The sequence below is a fragment of the Acomys minous genome (assembly GCF_964271855.1).
Source record: "Acomys minous genome assembly, chromosome: 2".
Taxonomy (NCBI): Eukaryota; Metazoa; Chordata; class Mammalia; order Rodentia; family Muridae; genus Acomys; species Acomys minous.
The window spans coordinates 45,606,188-45,623,667 of NC_140484.1; the positions used below are offsets into that span (position 1 = coordinate 45,606,188).

A 17,480-nucleotide genomic window follows, 5' to 3' on the forward strand; every position below is an offset into this window, starting at 1 on the left:
TGGAAGATTTGGCCCAGATGAAGAGCATTAGCAAGTATTTGAGACTATGGATGAGAAGTAGCTCAAAACAAATTATTAGACGCAGATGGCATGGGATTGTGGTAGGGAAGTATAGAAGGCAGTTTAGGGGATTAATATCTGCCCTGTTCATGGTTAACAAGGCTATTTTAAAATGTAAGAGGTGTCTGTGTTTCACTGATTGCTGAGAGGTTAAAAAAATATCACCATAATAATAATAATTATAGAGCTAATAATAAACATTTATTAGACCTTATCTTTAAATTAACTACAAAACTTAACAATCTGAGTTAAAATCCCCATGATAGAAGGGGAGTAGCAATTCCGACAGGCAGGAAGAAGAATTCTGTTGATGGGCTAGCTTTCTCCATTTTACTGTCTAGCACTCTTGTCCAGAAAATGAATAGTATAGCCAACTTTTATAGGGGGTCATCCAGCCTCAACTAATACAATATCTCGCAGGCATAGCCAGATATTGAAGAACATTTGACCCCACTGTGAACTCTGAAATTGTGAACTGTAAAACCCTCTTTCTAATTGTGGCATGGCTCAGTCATTGCTTCTAGAGATTTCTGTTTAATGTAAACAAGTACTTTTGCTGTGCTTCAACCCTAGAACGAACCTTTAATCCATCCAAGAGCTTTACATAAATGGGATAAAATTAAGTTAGCCTAGTACAAGAAACAGAGAAAACAACCAGACTGGCAGGAAGTGAACATGGAAAGATGAAGGTGATTTAAGACATCATGGAGACAGAGAAATAACTTTTTCCTTCTAGGATGTGAGCTAAGTAAGAAGGGTTTTCTCCTTCTGGGATATCAGCTAAGTAGAAGGTCAGCTGAGTGCTTTCTCTGCCTCTCTGAGTTAGCAAGATTTTATTCCAGAATCTTGCACCTGAGTCTTCGTTGGTAAAACTGACCAATTGAGATTTTGTGGTAACACAGTGAAGAGACTCCATCATAGTCATGCCAAAGGCTAAGGTCTTAAGTGACTCTAGATCCTGGTCAGTTGTTATCAATATTAGCCATCACAGAAGTGAAATCCAAATTAAGATTTATTTCATAAATAAAAGTTGCTCTATTTTTATTTGTGAAATTATTCTAAAAGCTGATAAAACAATTGATGGTTAAAATGTGAGATTATAGGCTTGTATTATAATTTAGAATATGGTTCCCAGAATGTCATTTTTACCAGAGTGTATTGGACATCTTGTTTATCTGAAAGTTTACATGAATTGTAGAGAAAGAAATGTAAGATATTATCAATTTAAATTGATATAAATTTGAGTAATACATAAAATACGGTAACCACACTCTTGTGTTCATGAATTCATGAAATCATAATGCTGCAGCTATTTTTATCAGTTTCTAGTTCACAAACAATAGTCAGACCACAAAGAATGGCCTCCAAACAGAAAGGAAAAATTTCCCTCTGGAAATTGTAGGCCATTCTTTGAATCCCAGTGTAGAGTTCTGAAACACCAATTCGGATAATGTCTAGAGAATGTATTTCACAGCACTAAAAATGATTTTTAAAAATCTAATACAAAATTTCTTGAACAAGAAACATTTAAGCATCTATTTATCTCAAGCTACAGAACCAACTCGCACTTTACACTAAACTCATACTGCACACATTCTAATAATTTATTTAAAAGTGTCTAATTTCAATGCATAAGAGACAGGTAGAATCATTGTGACCTATCCACTCATTTAAACAAATGATGTAATTATAGCACTCATCTACAAGCTTTCCTAGGAATTCTCAGTATAAAGGAAATGGGTAACTCTTCCTAAACTTGTGTAATAAAATGCAAGTTTTACAATTCATCATGGAACAATCTGTGCAATAATATAAATGCTGTTAAAATGAGATGAAAATGTTCAGAATATGGCAGGATAAAAAGTACTCATGAAAGTTCTTTGGAGCTATCCATCAACATTAAATGCATAATGTGGGTTATAGTTTATATTAAAATATTATCTGCATTTTAACAACAGTAAGATTATACTTAATGATTTATCCATTAGGATTATATAACTACCTTTCACAAGAGTATTGTCAACAAGACCAAAAAAGAAAATAAATCTTATAGCTATGATCCTGAATACAGTATTATTTTATTTTCTATAGTATAGACTTGAAGAAATAAAAGAATCCACTCTAGAATTTGAATGTGGAAGAATAAAGTAGAATTATTATTCACCATAGCACATGAAAACGAAATCACTACAGATTATTTTGCCATTGGCAAAACTTTTGTGAACGCACTTTTGACCTCCTTGTTCCTCAAGCTGTAGACCAGAGGGTTCAGCATAGGGATGATCATGGTGTAGAACACAGATGCGATTTTGTCGGTGTCCATGGAGTGACTGGAACTGGGCTGCAAGTACATGAAGATGATTGTACCATAGAAAATAGACACTGCAGTGAAGTGTGAAGCACAGGTGGACATAGCCTTTTGATATCCAGCACTTGACTGCATTTTAAAGATTGTGATAAAAATTAATATGTAGGATATCCAGATAACCAAGAGAGCAAAAAAGATATTGAAGCTCACTACATAAACAAGAACCAGTTCACTGATATGTCTATCAGAGCAAGAGAGAACCATGACTGCTGGGATATCACAGAAAAAGTGATGGACCACATTGGACCCACAGAAGGAAAGACTGAAAGTGTCCCCAATGTGTATTGAGGCATTCAGGAAACCACAGACATAGGAACCTACAGAAAGACTCATACATACACTTATAGTCATGGTAGTGGCATAGTGTAAGGGCTTACATACTGCAGCATAGCGATCATAAGCCATTGAGGCCAACAGGTAGTTTTCCACTGTAGCAAAGGCTACAAAAAAGAACATCTGAGCAGCACAGTCATTGTAGGAAATGACCTTGTCTCCGATTAGGAGCCCTGTCATGACTGTGGGTGTGACAGCTGAAGAGTAACAAAAATCAACCAAGGACAGATTGCCTAGAAAAAAGTACATGGGAGTGTGGAGCCGAGAGTCCAGGACTATCAACAGGATCATCCCAAGGTTCCCCACCAGGGTGATCGTGTAGATAATGAGGAATATGAAAAAGAGGGGAAGCTGCAGAGCTGGGTCATCAGTGAGTCCCAGCAGGATGAACTGTGTCACTTCTGTACTGTTCTCCATCAGTGTTGTCTTTCAACCATTTGATGATCTACAGCCACTGGAAAAAGAGAAACATGATAATTAAAATATAAAAGCATAAGAATGGGCATGCCCCTTTACTTAGCAAAAATCTGTACTTTAAGAATGTCCAGAAAATACACGTTTCCACAAGTCAATTTTGATACAGTAATTATACAGTGTTACACATGCTGGAATTAAAAGATTATTCATGGCTTTTCTACTCAACTTTAAACTCTTATTATCGATATACAAAAGTCTGAGATTGTTTAATAACTTATTAAATGTGATGTGTGGATGATTTCTCTTCTGAGCTCAGTAAAAGCTCACATTCTCCGTAGCTTCCTTTCCAAGGACTGCTACAGACAGGAACTTAAGATGTGCATTCCACATGTCCCATCAACAATATTAGAATCTTGTGGTTAGTGCTTTCATGTAAATTATGAAGTACAGGAAATTGAGTAGTTTCTTCATTTTACTCAAATATGAAATGCCAGTATTTGCTTTAGGCCAATGACAATATTTAATTCATGCCAATTTCTGAGTCTTAGAGTCCAAACTGAATTTTAATTAAACTGAAAATAGCTTAGAATATAATTACATATATACCCTAGTAAGAACTCAGCTTTATTTGAATTACAGAATTCTGTACTCATTTATAACTGTGTGTTCTTGGTACAATACTTTGTCCTGAGACACAAAATTCCAGAATGTAGTGATGTCTTTACTGAATTCTGTGGCTTGACATTAAGCACATTTTCCCTTTTTTATTTTATTTTTTTTTAGATTTTCTTTTTTTTTCTCCTTTATTAATTTATTCTTGTTACATCTCAATAGTTATCCCATCCCTTGTATCCTCCTATTCTTCCCTCCCTCCCATTTTCCCCTTATTCCTCTCCCCTATGACTGTTCCTGAGGGGGATTACCTCCCCCTGTATATGCTCATAGGGTATCAAGTCTCTTCTTGGTAACCTGCTGTCCTTCCTCTGAGTGCCACCAGGTCTCCCCCTCCAGGGGACATGGTCAAAAATGAGGCACCAGAGTATGTGAGAAAGTAATATCCCACTCTCCACTCTACTGTGGAGAATTTTCCCTTTTTTATTCACTTACATTTTATTAAATATCAAACTCCCATCATATGTTATCATAAAATCTATACTGACTCACATTTTTCTCTTGAAGCCCCTTCCTCTTCCTGCATACAACTGCTTGTGGACCACCACTTCTGAACATGTCAGCTTTCTTATACCTAATACTCTATCTCCATCTCCTTACTAATAGGAGCTACTATATTTGCAACTTCACTGTGTTCTTGTGTTTCTCTCAAACTCTAATAAGAAAGAACAGCAGTTTACCAAGAAGAGACTTGATACCATATGAGCACATACAGGGGGAGGTAATCTCCCTTAGGAACAGTCATAGGGGAGGGGAATAAGGGGGAAATGGGAGGGAGGGAAGAGTGGGAGGATACAAGGGATGGGATAACCATTGAGATGTAACAAGTATAAATTAATAATAAAAAATTTAAAAAGAAGTATCTTCAAGCTTCTATCTGAGGTTATTTATAATATAGCTTATTAACGAGAATAAAATATGGACAGTAAATGTGGAAATCCTAGGTAAGAAATGTAGAATATCTCTATGAGCAAGTAATAGATGTGTTGGGTTAACTCAAATGTTGGCAGCAACATTAGCTTGTAGACATAGTTGTGAGAAATGAATGCAGATAGATCATCAGCTACAGTACATGATGAGCTTTGGTCTATATGCTACTTAGGATTCATTGGTCCTTCTCTACCTTTCCTGACCAAAAAGAAAAGGAACAACGTGTGTAATCAGACCAGCATGTAGTATTGTGAGAAGCCAACAGGACAATATAAAAGAAAGGAAAAAGTTGATTTTAACCTCTTTGGTTGGTGTCAGTTTCATGTTATATTCAGCCCTTCGTATTGTGGTGATTTGATTTACATGAGGGCTGGAAAACAGGACATCAGTTGAAGATGACATGGACCCTTCCCTCTCCTCCCCATGTTGCTTTTTCTCCTGCAATAGTACTACTGAGTATCTATGCTCCCCAATATATTTCTGCTTCTTCTCAATATTTGATTGCTGCTGTTGGAATGTCCTGTAATCCAGTCTTCTTCTTCAAATTCTTATTTTAAAGGCATAAGGTCCACTGTCTGTCAACTTATACTTTCTTTAATTATGACACAACATAGCAAAATCACTAAGATTGATTGGCCAATAAAATTGGCCAATTATGGACCTGTCTTTGTCTCACAAATTTCTCACAAGAGTATTGTCTTTAGCAAAAATATTTCATATAACATGGTTTTTATATATTAACAATGTTTCAACTTTCATATGTTTTGTTTGCTTGGATATTGACACTTGTTATACACTTAGGATGATCCTTAAATCTTAGATTAAAACTCCTTCCCCAGCTTTAAGAATAGCTTCAACAAACAGTATTTTTTTTATTTTTAACATATACATGTATATTATTTCACTTGAATAAAATAAACTACATACAGCAGGAGGAACCATGAGATAACCAGAAGTTATATAAATGTTATACTCATAGTGATTTGGATATTTGTATTTGTCAAACTTGAAGAAAGCATCTTTTCTATCTTGTTGAGTCTAAAATTCTGAATGAAAATCAATATCTATCATATCTCATCTCTATTAACTTAAAATATCTATCTTGATCTAAAAACATCTTAACCCCTAACCTACTAAGCTTAATTGTAAGACTAAACTATCTAGTATTCAACCTCATCAGAGACTTAAGAAGGGATAAAACTTAAATACCTGAGTGAACAAGAAGTGCAGGTTAGCAGCTTCCAGAATGAAAAAATGACTGAGACAGTTCATTCCATGAACAGTCAGCCAACACTCTCTAAAATGGCGGAGCATCATATCTGGCCTTCTATCTCAATATATCTGACAGATATATTGTACAAGGCAGGAACAATGGAGGACTTGCTTTACCCTGTCTTGTCAGAGCTCAGCCTTCAATTCTGCCTTCATTTAAGCTTGTCCATCTTTATGCAAAATTCTGTCTGTAACACAAATGCGGACATTTTGCCCAGTGGGTGGTTTGTCACATTTGAAGCTAACTCCATAAGGAGGTTCTATGATGTTGACAAAAGTTATTTTTAATTGAAACCTTTGAAAATATAATCTACATAAAACAGCTTCATAGTCCCTACCACAATTTTTCTGAAATTCTGGAAATTTAAGGTAATGAACTATAATTTGAGACTACTTCAAGAAAATTTTATAATCCACAATTAACAAGGGATGTATATATAAATGTGTAAATGGGTATTATAAGTACTATTTTTGTTGTTTAATGACTGAAGAGACTGAGCATTTAAGATGTTTCCGGGTCTTTTAAAGTTATTTGCTTACCTTGAAACAAAATTCAAGGTATTTAAGGCTTATATATGCATAAAATCCCATCATTTCAAAAATATGTAAATGTAATGATCATCTCTGTGACTGTAGAGAAACTTTTAAAAATATATAAAATCGTGGTGAATCTTAGAGCATTTTTTAAAATTTAAAAGAATAAGTACACTCTCCTACTTTTCTGTATGTTTCTTTATTATCAACAATAGGAATAATTATAGGAAATAGACAAAAATCACAGATACTCAGAATGTCTTGGTTCATACATATGATGTGTAAGAGAATAGATAAACTCCCTAAAATGGGACTTTTTGCATTTGTAGCATAAACTTCCTCCAGTTTTGCTTTAAGAAACTCTTTCGATCGTGTCACAGAGATGCCATCACCCACAGATTCCTTTTACTATGTGGCCTTTTGTCCTCCTGCCCTCACTCTCCCCAGGTCTGATCTCCACCTTTATATCTCTCTGTGCTCCTTCACCTATCTTGTTCCCTCCCTTCAACCACTACCTCTGTCTATTCTATTTCCATTTCTGAGTGATATTTAGCATCCCCTCTTGGATCTTTGTTACTTATCTTCTTTGGGTCTGTTCATTGTAGTATGTTTATCCTGTACTATACGGCTAAAACGACTTGTGAGTACATACCATGTGTGTCTTTCTACTCTGGGTTATGCTGGGGGGACTACCTTACCAGGCCACAGGATAAGAGGATATATTCAGTCCTGATATGACTTAAGGAGCTAGGGTGGATGGGAAAGGGTACTTCCCCTTTTCTGAGGAATAAAGGAGGGTAATGGGGAGAGGGAAGGAGGAAGGGTAAAACTAAGTGAGTAGAGATGAGTCTATGACCAGAATGTAAAGGGAAAGAAAGAAAGAAAGAAAGAATAAATAAATAAATAAATAAATAAATAAATAAATAAATTTATATAGATAGAAACTCTTTCCATGATCCCTTTCCACTTTAGCATAACTCATAGCAGGTGTTACTGCCCCACTCATTTTCCATAAACTACAAATCTCACAGCCAATGTTTATGTAGTGTATAAGACCACCAATTCTTTCTAAGAAAGACAGTACATCCAACAACATGAAAATGATAATAAGTAAGTCTGCTACAAAATGATGGTTACACAGTTCTTTCTCAGGTAGTAATCTAATACTTCCATGTTCTCTGAGACATAGAAAAACAGAGGAAATGGCAGAAATATTTATTGATGTATGAACCTTTATTAATTCTTTCTCTTTCAAGGGAGGGCCACACACTTGCCTTAGTTACAAAACAAAAATGAGAAGATTGCACCTCTCATATAATATATTGTTTATGACTTAAGAAAAAGAAGAAAAGTCTACATGATATCATACCAATTAAGAGTCTATCAATATAGCTTCTACCTTTCAGGGTTTTTCCTTAGCCATACATGAAGACTGATGGAATATCTTCATTCAGTCAGGAGGTAGCCCTAAAAGAGACAGCTTTGAATGCCATGCAAATGCATAGATGAACTCTTCTGAAAGATGACATCAAGTATGTTGATACTTAGTAAGCTAATTCATGAAGAACCAGAACAACTTAAACACCTCTGGCAATTTCTTTAATGGGAATACCATGCTCCTCTTCTCCTTTCTGGGGAAGAAGCAATTAAAATTGTGGGCACCCGTGTGCTTATGGGAAGCTTTAATTGATCTCAGGGGGTTGTTAATGACAGTGGGATAAGGAGGCCACGGAGTTGGGAGACTAGTTGAGAGTCACTGGGAGGGGTTGGAGGGAAGTTGTGGTTGATGGATATGTTCAACATACATATATAAGTATATGAAATTATCAGATAACAAATGAAAGATCATTTAAAAACTTAGGGAACTCTGAATATTCTAATTGAGCACTTGGGTCCATAATACTTGTTATGTGCCTTTTAAGGCATTTCAATTGATGTATATCTATATTCCAGTACCCACACACTGTGGTGTAGACTTATATAGAGAGCGACTTGCATATATTCTACCTGGTACTTGCACCAATATATTTGAGATTATCTTGTATATTTCTTTAAAGTCCGAGGCCCCAAACAAGGTTCCTTCAAATGCATTGAACAAGTGAAGGTGCCTGATGTGGAGATGTAATGAGACTATAGAGCTGTTCCCTGGTTCTGCAAGAAATGCTGTAATGTTCATTACCCTGAATGAAAGGAGTCTGAAAATCAACTCAGATACACATGTTGTGCATTGAAAATGTATTTGAGTATTATGTATCAGTTAAACATCAAAATTCAAATGGCTAGAGAGATTTCTCAGTGATTAAGAACACTTAATTCTCTGGAAGAGGATCAGAGTTTGGTTCCCAGCAATCATATTAGGGAGTAATTCTAGCTCTAGGGGATCTGGTGCCATTGGCCTCTACAGGCATCTGCACTTTATAAATAACACACACACACACGCGTGCACACACACACACACACACACTTAAAATACTAAATTAATTATTGAAAAATTAAATAGGTTTTAAATTTAAAAACAATATTAATTAAGAATATTGGTGAAATTAATGGCGAAGGTCAATTTAAAACTAAATAATGGCATTGTACTTTTAGATAAAAATTATCTTATGTAGGTAAAATAATACATAAGGCATAATTATTAATCTGTTAGTGAAAATAAAATATCATTCATGTTAAAGAATATGAAAACCGAAGATGCAGTTATGTAGGAGAAATTTTCAGTAGCATGTGCTTTACTTAACCTTGACCATTCTGGCCCATTTGCACTAGTGAACTTTTCATACTCTGCAGGCAGAAGAATTGATTCCTTATAACAAGTAAATAAAGATTCTATTAATTATGATTGTGTTGATATCCCTACTTGACCAGAGTCTGACTGTGATATTGGGACTTGAGGAGCATAGTCCTAGAGAGCTCAATATAGATTGTTCCTGGTGTTTGGGGGCATTGTATGCAAAAGGGTTATGATGTTTTTAGGTCTAGAGAGATGTTTTAAGTTGATAGAGATGAGATATGATAGAGATTGATTTTAATTCAGAATTTTAGACTCACCAAGATAAGAAAGATGTTTTCTGCAAGGTTGGCAAATACAATTAGCCAAAACACCTTGAATGCAACCTTTATATAATTCCTGATTGTTTTGTAGTTCTTGCTGTATTTAATTTTGTAATTTACTTTATTGATTGATTGATTGATTGATTTGATTTTGGGTTTTTGTTGTTGGTTTTGTTTTGGTTTGGTTTGTTTTGGTTTGGTTTGGTTTGGTTTGGTTTGGTTTTATGAGACAGTGTCTCTCTGTGTAACCTTGGCTGCCTTAGACTCATTTTGTAGACCAGATTAGCCTTCAATTTGCAGCTATCCTCCTGCCTGTGCCTCCCAAGTTCTGGGATTAAAGATGTGTGCTACCACACCTAGCATAGATTTTTTTTAATTTATGTATAATAATATAAATATATATGCCAATAATATAAAATCTTTATGTGTTCAGTGGAAAAGAGACCATGGAAAACCATAAGTGAGTCTGGGTTACGTCACTAAAGATACTTTCTAGTTCCATCCATTTGGCTGCAAAGCCCATAATTGTAATACTCCATTAAGTAAATGAACCACATTTTTTATATCCATTTTTCAGTTGAGGGACATAAGTTGTTTCCAGTTTTTAGCTATTATGAATAAAGCCATATGAACATAGCTGAGCAAATGTCTTCATGATTTGATGGATCATCTTTTGGGTATATGCACAAGAATGTTGTAGCTGTGTCTTGAGATTGAGCTACTCCCAACTTTTCAAGAAACTGACAAATTGATTTTCAAAATGGATGTAAACGTTTGCACTTCCAACAACAATGGAGGAGTGTTCCCCTTGCACCACATCCTCACTATCATGTGCTATCACTTCAGTTTTTGACCTTAGCCATTCTGTGTAAGATGGAATCTCAGACTAAAAGATGTTGAACATTTTTAAGTGCTTTTTGGATATTACAGATTCTTCTGTTGAGAATTCTTTTTTTTTTAGTTCTGTTCTCCCATTTTCAATTGGACTATTTTATTTTTTGTTGTTTAATTTCTTGAGTGAATTTAAATATATTTTGGATATTAGGACTCTATTGGATGTAGGGTTGGTGAAGATCCTTTCCTGTGGGCTGCTACTTTGTCCTATTGATTGTATCGTTGGCTTTCGGTTTTATGATGTCCCATTTATTAATTGTTATCTTAGCTCCTGAGCAGTTGACTATTTGCTTTGCAGATGCTTTTCAGTTTCATGAGGACCCACTTATTAGTGGCTGATCTTATTGCCTGAGCTGTTGGTGTTCTGTCCAGAAAGTTGTCACCTCTACCAATGCATTCAAGGCTATTCCCCACTTCATCTTGTATTAGATTTAGTGTATCTGGTTTTATATTGAGGTTTATGATAAACCTGAATGTGAGTTTTGTACAGATGAATGATGGTGATGAATACAGATCTATTGGCATTCGTCTACATGCAGACATCCAATTAGACTATCACCATTTATTGAAGATGCTTTTTTTCCCCATTGTATGGTTTTGTCTTTGTGGAAAATCAAATGTCTGTAGATGTGTGGGTGTATTTCTGTGTTTTCATTTCAATTCCACTGACTAACCTTTCTCTTCTTATGACAACACCATGCAGTTTTGATTACTATTGCTCTGTAGTACAGCTTGAAATCAGAGACGGTGATACATCCAGAAGTTCTTTTATTGTACAGGACTCTTTTAGCTAGCCTGGTTTTTTTCCATATAAACTTGAGAATTGCTCTTTCAAGGTCTGTAAAGAATTGCAATGGAGTTTTTATGGGAATTGCATTGAATCTGTAAATTGCTGTATAGTGCAGTATAAAAATAGTTGTTTATACTATGTCTATTCTACAGATCCATGAGCATGGGAGATCTTTCCATCTTTTGATAGTTTTAAATTTATTTCTTAAAAGACTTGCCATTCTTGTCACAGAGGTTTTTCACTTGCTTGGTTAGATTTACACAAAGATATGTTATATTATTTTGTGGCTGTTGTGAAGGGTATTGTTTCCCTAATTTCTTCTCAGCCCATTTGTCTTTTGTGTAAATGAAAACTACTAATAATCTCAAGCCAATTTTGTGTCAAACCACTTTTTGGAAGTTGTTTATCTGCTGTAGGAATTCTCTGGTAGAATTTTTGGTCATGTATGTATACTATTCTATCATCTTCCAAACAATACTTTGACATCCTCCTTCGCAATTGGTATCTCTTGATCTCCTTTAGTTGTCTTATTGCTCTAGCTAGAACTTCAAGAACTATACTAAACAGACAATCAGAGGGGGGCAGTCTTGTCTATGACTTTAGTATAATTGCTTTAAGATTATCACCATTTAATTTGATGTTGCCTATTGGCTTGCTGTATATTACATTTATTGTGTTTAGGTATGTGCCTTATATTCATGATCTCTCCAAGACTTTTAGCATGAATTGTTGTTGGATTTTGTTAAATGCTTTTTAGCATGTAAAGAGAGGATATTTTTCTTTCAGTTTGTTTATATGGTGGATTACATTGTTGGATTTCTGTGTTCTAAACCACCCCTGCAAGCCTGGGATGAAGCCTACTCGATCAAAGAGAATGACCTTTATTATGTGTTCTTGGATTCTGTTTGCAAGTATTTTATTCACCATTTTTGTGTCAATATTCATAAGATAAATTGGTCTGAAATTCTCTTTCTTTGTTGAGTACTTGTGTGGTTTAGGTATCAAGGTGACTGTTGTCTTATAGAATAAGTTTGGTAATGTTCCTTATGCTTATATTTCATAAAATATTTTTGAGTAGTGGTATTAGCTTGTCTTTGAAAGTCTGGTAGAATACTACACTAAAACCATCTGCCCCTGCTTTATTTAGTTGGTTGGTTCATTGGTTGGTTGGTATAACTTTAATGACTGTTTCTATTTCCTCAGGGGTTACACACCCCTTTGAATTGTTTAACTGATCTTGATTTAACTTTGGTAAGTGATATCTATTTTAAAATGTACTTTTCTTTTAGATTTTTCAATTTTGTGGAGTACAGGCTTTTGAAGTAAGACTTACTGATTCTTTGGATTGCCTCAGTGTCTGTTGTCATGTCCCCTTTTTCATTCCTGATTTTGTTAATTTGGATTCTCTCTCTCTCTCTCTCTCTCTCTCTCTCTCTCTCCTCTGTCTGTCTGTCTGTCTCTCTCTCTGCTTTTTACTTCATTTGTCTATCTTATTGGTTTTTATCAAAGAACCATCTTTTGGTTTCTTTGATTATTTGTGTTGTTCTCATTGTTTCTAATTTATCAGCCCTGAGTTTGATTATTTCCTGCTACCTACTCCTCTTGTGTGTGTTATCTTCTTTTTGCTCTAGAGCTTCCAGGTGTGCTTTTAAGTTGATAGTATGAGATCTCTCCAATTACTTTATATAGAAGCTTTGTGCTATGAACTTTCCCCCATAACAATGCTTTCATTGTATGCCATAACTTGGGTATGCTGTGCCTTCATTTTTATTGAAATCTATAAAGACTTTAATTTTTTAATTTCTTCCCTGACACAGTGGTCATTGAGTAGAGAGTTGTTCAGTTTCCATGAATTTGTAGGCTTTCTGTTGTTTCTGTTGTTATTGAAGTCCAGCTTTAATCCATGATGGTCTGAAATATAAATTTTCTTGTATATGTTGAGGCTTTTTGTGACTGAGTATAGGGTCAACTTTGGAGAAAGTTCTGAAATGTGCTGAGAAAGTATATTTTTCTGTGTGCTGTGGTTAATTTATAAGTATTGCCTAATAAATATTGATACACTAAGTAGTGACAACAATATTTCCTAACCTACTAGCAATCTATGAGAACACAGATACATGATGCATGTTAGAATAACCCTTTAACCAGAACAAAGCATATATAACCTCCTAAACTATCCTCCAGAAACCCCCAGTCTCCATCCTACTCCATCTACTTCTAGTAATTTCTATTTGAGCTACCTCCCATTCATAATCCTAAATTAATTGCTAATGTTCTCCATCTCTTTCCATGAGAACATCAGAGTTCTTTCTCTGGGCCCACATGATAGTTTTCATACTGCATGGCAATTTGCCTCCTTCTTCTTCCTCTGTCCTCTTTCTCTCCCAAGATCCTATATCCACAGCCTAAGAACCTCAGCCATGACTATTCTATATTTCTGGCCAGCTGTGTCTGCTTTTTATTGGTCAAATAGTAATACATTTTAATCAAGGCTACATCTTTATAACATTGGATTTAAAGTCATCCTCTTGTGCTTCAGCTTTGTTAGAATATCCAAGGCTTGCTGGATTATGATTTCTGGCCACTGTTGATGCCATATTACCAAGATTCTTTATTTTGTTCTTACACTGGCCTTCATTCATCTGGGCATCTCTTGTGTTGGCATTGGCTGGATTTTTCTGGTATCAGCAGGACTCCTCAGAGAGGCACGAAGATCCATGGGCTGACTATGGAGCTCAGAGAACATACTTCTCATCTCTGCTAGATGTGCACCATGTGGAACCTGCAAGCAGAGAATTGGCTGGGAGGCACCTAACCTGGAGCTTTCTGGGGCCCAGCACACATCCTCAGGAAGGCAGACCTATCCATAGTCTGAATGATGGAGCTAAGGGGGCAGCATGTGGCTCACCTCTGCTGACTGTGCCCCAAGTGGACCTACATATTCGTGGGACCTCTGCAGGCCTCCTCAGGAAGGCAGTCAGAGGCATGGACCTGAAGATGGTGCTCATGGGACAGAGCCCAGCTCACTACTGTTAGATGTGCTGCAGGGGGACTTAGTAGACTGGGGTTTGGCAGGGATCCCTACCTATCCTTAACCTGGATTTTCCTGGGGTCCACTATGCATCTTCAGGAAGGCAAGCAGAACTGTGGGCTGGATGGTGAAGCTTAGGGGCATATTAATAAATTTTAAGATTGTATTTAAATGATGTGCTACTTAACACTGAATTAGACATCAATTCTTAGCAAAATGTACTGGAAGCTTAGACGTTCTGGTTGAAAAAGAGAATCCCAGGAATTAACTAGGCATAATGTGAGGAATGGAAGTTTCTTTATAGTAGTTTTTAAGTTGTGTGCAAGTGATTGCCATCACCCTCTATCATGTATATTTGTGTGTGCATGTGTGTATTTGTATGTGTGCATGCATGTCTGTGTAAAAGTAGAAATATATTTGAATAAAACTTTTCCTCATCCGAGGAATTTTTTACTTCACATGTGAAACTGAATAGTGTTAATAATGTGAATGCCTAATCAGTGAAGTGGGATGAAACAACTGCAAATGACACAGGCAGGCAGGACTGCTTACACAATGAGTTGAGTATAACTCTTTCATGAAGGTAGCAGGGGAAGGGTCCTGGGGCACAGGAACATTTGAGCAAAGGCTTGAAAAAATGAGAGCCTTTCTCAAAGAGAAACGTAAAGAACCTAAAGCAAGATAATAGTTGGTAATCTTAAGAACAAGCTATGATAAGACTCAGTATATGGCAGAAAAGACTGCACCTAATGTAAAAAAGCTTTTTCAGAAAGGAAACTACACATTACTACTTTCTTTGTTATAAATACTCTAGAATGTCTAGTAATAGATGAAAATATTATTTTTTTTATTTTTTATTGTTTGTTTGTACCCTGAAAAATTATTCATCTGAAAATTAACATGTGAATGTATTGGCTGTATAAAAAGACATGATCGAGTTGAAGTTCTAGTCCATAGGAAATGTCAGGATAGTTCATATTTTAGAAAAATGTACAAGTAATACACACTGTCATTTATTAATGCATTTTTTAAAATTGACATCCTAAAATTACAGTAAAACAAATAAAAATACAACTATTACATCACAATGTCTAAATTGGAAATTGAATTATCAACAATAAATATTGGTGGATATTTTCTGTGATAGTTGTATGTATAAAATCCCTGATATACTGACCAAAGTCTGGAGAATAAAGAAATCAAGTCTGGTTTCAGCATCCTAAGAAAGGGGAGAGTAAGACTTGAAACTCAGACATAAGTTCTCATGTCAAAGAGTTAGAGAAAATGAGCAAGAGAAGAAAGAAAAGAGGAGTGGTAAAGAGAATGGGATAAAATAAGAGGTAAAAAAGAAAGAACCGTCTAGAGAGACAATGAAAGGAGGAACTGGCCCTTTCTCTGATTTCTTTCCTATTCAATAGATCCAAAATGGGTGAGATGCTGACCACAAACATTGATGAAGGCAAATCTTTATAAATATATGGCTGTACATATAAGATATTTTAGAGAGCTCTTTTAGACATAAATAGAAAAGTGTCTCATTATTTCCTGGTTAGTCTGAATCCAGTGAAATTAGCAGATAATTTCAACCTCTATAGAAACCATCTTGTATTTAACTCTAAAAAGTTTTTCACATCCCCAAGTGTCTTCCATCATAGAAAGTCCATGTGCATGTTTTCTCTTCATAAGCTTTTTTTATATTTATGTGCTTTTTAATTAACATGTTAGTGCAGAATTCCAGAAAAATAAGTGAATTCATCAATATCCTGCTTGAAGGTTTATGTAAGCAATTTCTGAGATGACTTAGACAATCTCATTCAGGTATGTGTTTCTGGGGACTATTTTCCTGTTTGTTTCTGTAACACATTTGCTGGAACTTGCACAAAATGTGGACTTAAAGTATAACCCAATAACTATGTAATATCATAAAAGAATGAATACAAGTATCATAAGTCTCTGCAAAATGACAAAGTCACCAAGAACATTTTGCCTCCAAAATGATCTTTTTGTATGCACTCTTCACCTCCTTATTCCTCAGGCTGTAGACCAGAGGGTTCAGCATGGGAATGACCATGGTGTAGAAAACAGAGGCAATTTTGTCAGTGTCCATGGAGTGGCTGGAGCTGGGTTGTACATACATAAAAATACTAGTTCCATAGAAAATAGAGACTGCAGTGAAGTGAGAGGCACAGGTGGATACAGCCTTGTGATGTCCTGCAGCTGAATGCATCTTCAGGATGGTGACAAAAATGAATATGTAGGATACCCAAATAACTGTGAAGGCAAAAAATATGTGAAAGCTCACTATATAGACAAGAACTAATTCACTGACATGTCTGTCAGAACAAGAGAGAACCATAACTGCTGGAATGTCACAGAAAAAGTGATGGATCACATTGGACTCACAGAAATAGAGCTGGAATGTGTCTCCAATGTGGATGGAGGCATTCAGGAAACCAATAATGTAAGAGCCAATGATAAGCCACAGGCACACGCTTGTAGTCATGGTGGTAGCGTAGTGTAGGGGCTTACACACTGCTGCAAAACGATCATAGGCCATTGAGGCCAACAGGTAATTTTCCACGGTAATAAAGGCCGCAAAAAAGAACATCTGTGCAGCACAGTCATTGTAGGAAATTAGCTTGTCTCCTGCAAGAAAACCAGCCATGACTTTTGGAGTGACTGCTGATGAGTAACAAAAGTCTACCAAAGACAGGTTGCCTAGAAAAAAGTACATGGGAGTGTGGAGCCGAGAGTCCATGAGAATTAACAGGATCAACCCCAGGTTACCCATTACGGTGATGGTGTAAATGAGGAGAAAGCTAATGAAGAGAGGAAGCTGTAGGCCTGGATCATCAGTGAGCCCCAGGAGGAGAAACTGTGTCACTTCTGTCCTGTTCTCCATTATGTTGAACAAGCTCTGCAGCAATGAAAAAAGTGTAATGTGGTAAGAAACTAAAATGGTAATCAGAAAGTATGAGCACAGTACATATGCTGCCACCTCAGATACAAATTTTATGTCAAGCTTTTCCAAAAGAATGTGTAAAACTGAAAATTGAATTAAATATATGGTAAACAGACATATAAATAACTTAATAATTTGATGAAAATTATTAAGATAGATGAAC

At 35.8% G+C, this 17,480-nt stretch overlaps 1 protein-coding gene across 1 annotated transcript; it reads right to left on the reverse strand.

Annotated features, from left to right (window-relative positions):
- Positions 1 to 2,254: 2,254 nt before the first annotated feature.
- LOC311591959 (olfactory receptor 5B3-like) lies at positions 2,255 to 17,257 on the reverse strand (the record flags this gene model as incomplete). Its single annotated transcript, XM_084771803.1, has 2 exons — positions 2,255 to 3,070; positions 17,150 to 17,257. The coding sequence occupies 2 exons, from the start codon at positions 17,255 to 17,257 to the stop codon at positions 2,255 to 2,257; spliced, it is 924 nt and encodes a 307-aa protein (XP_084627929.1).
- Between the last annotated feature and the right edge of the window lie 223 nt (positions 17,258 to 17,480).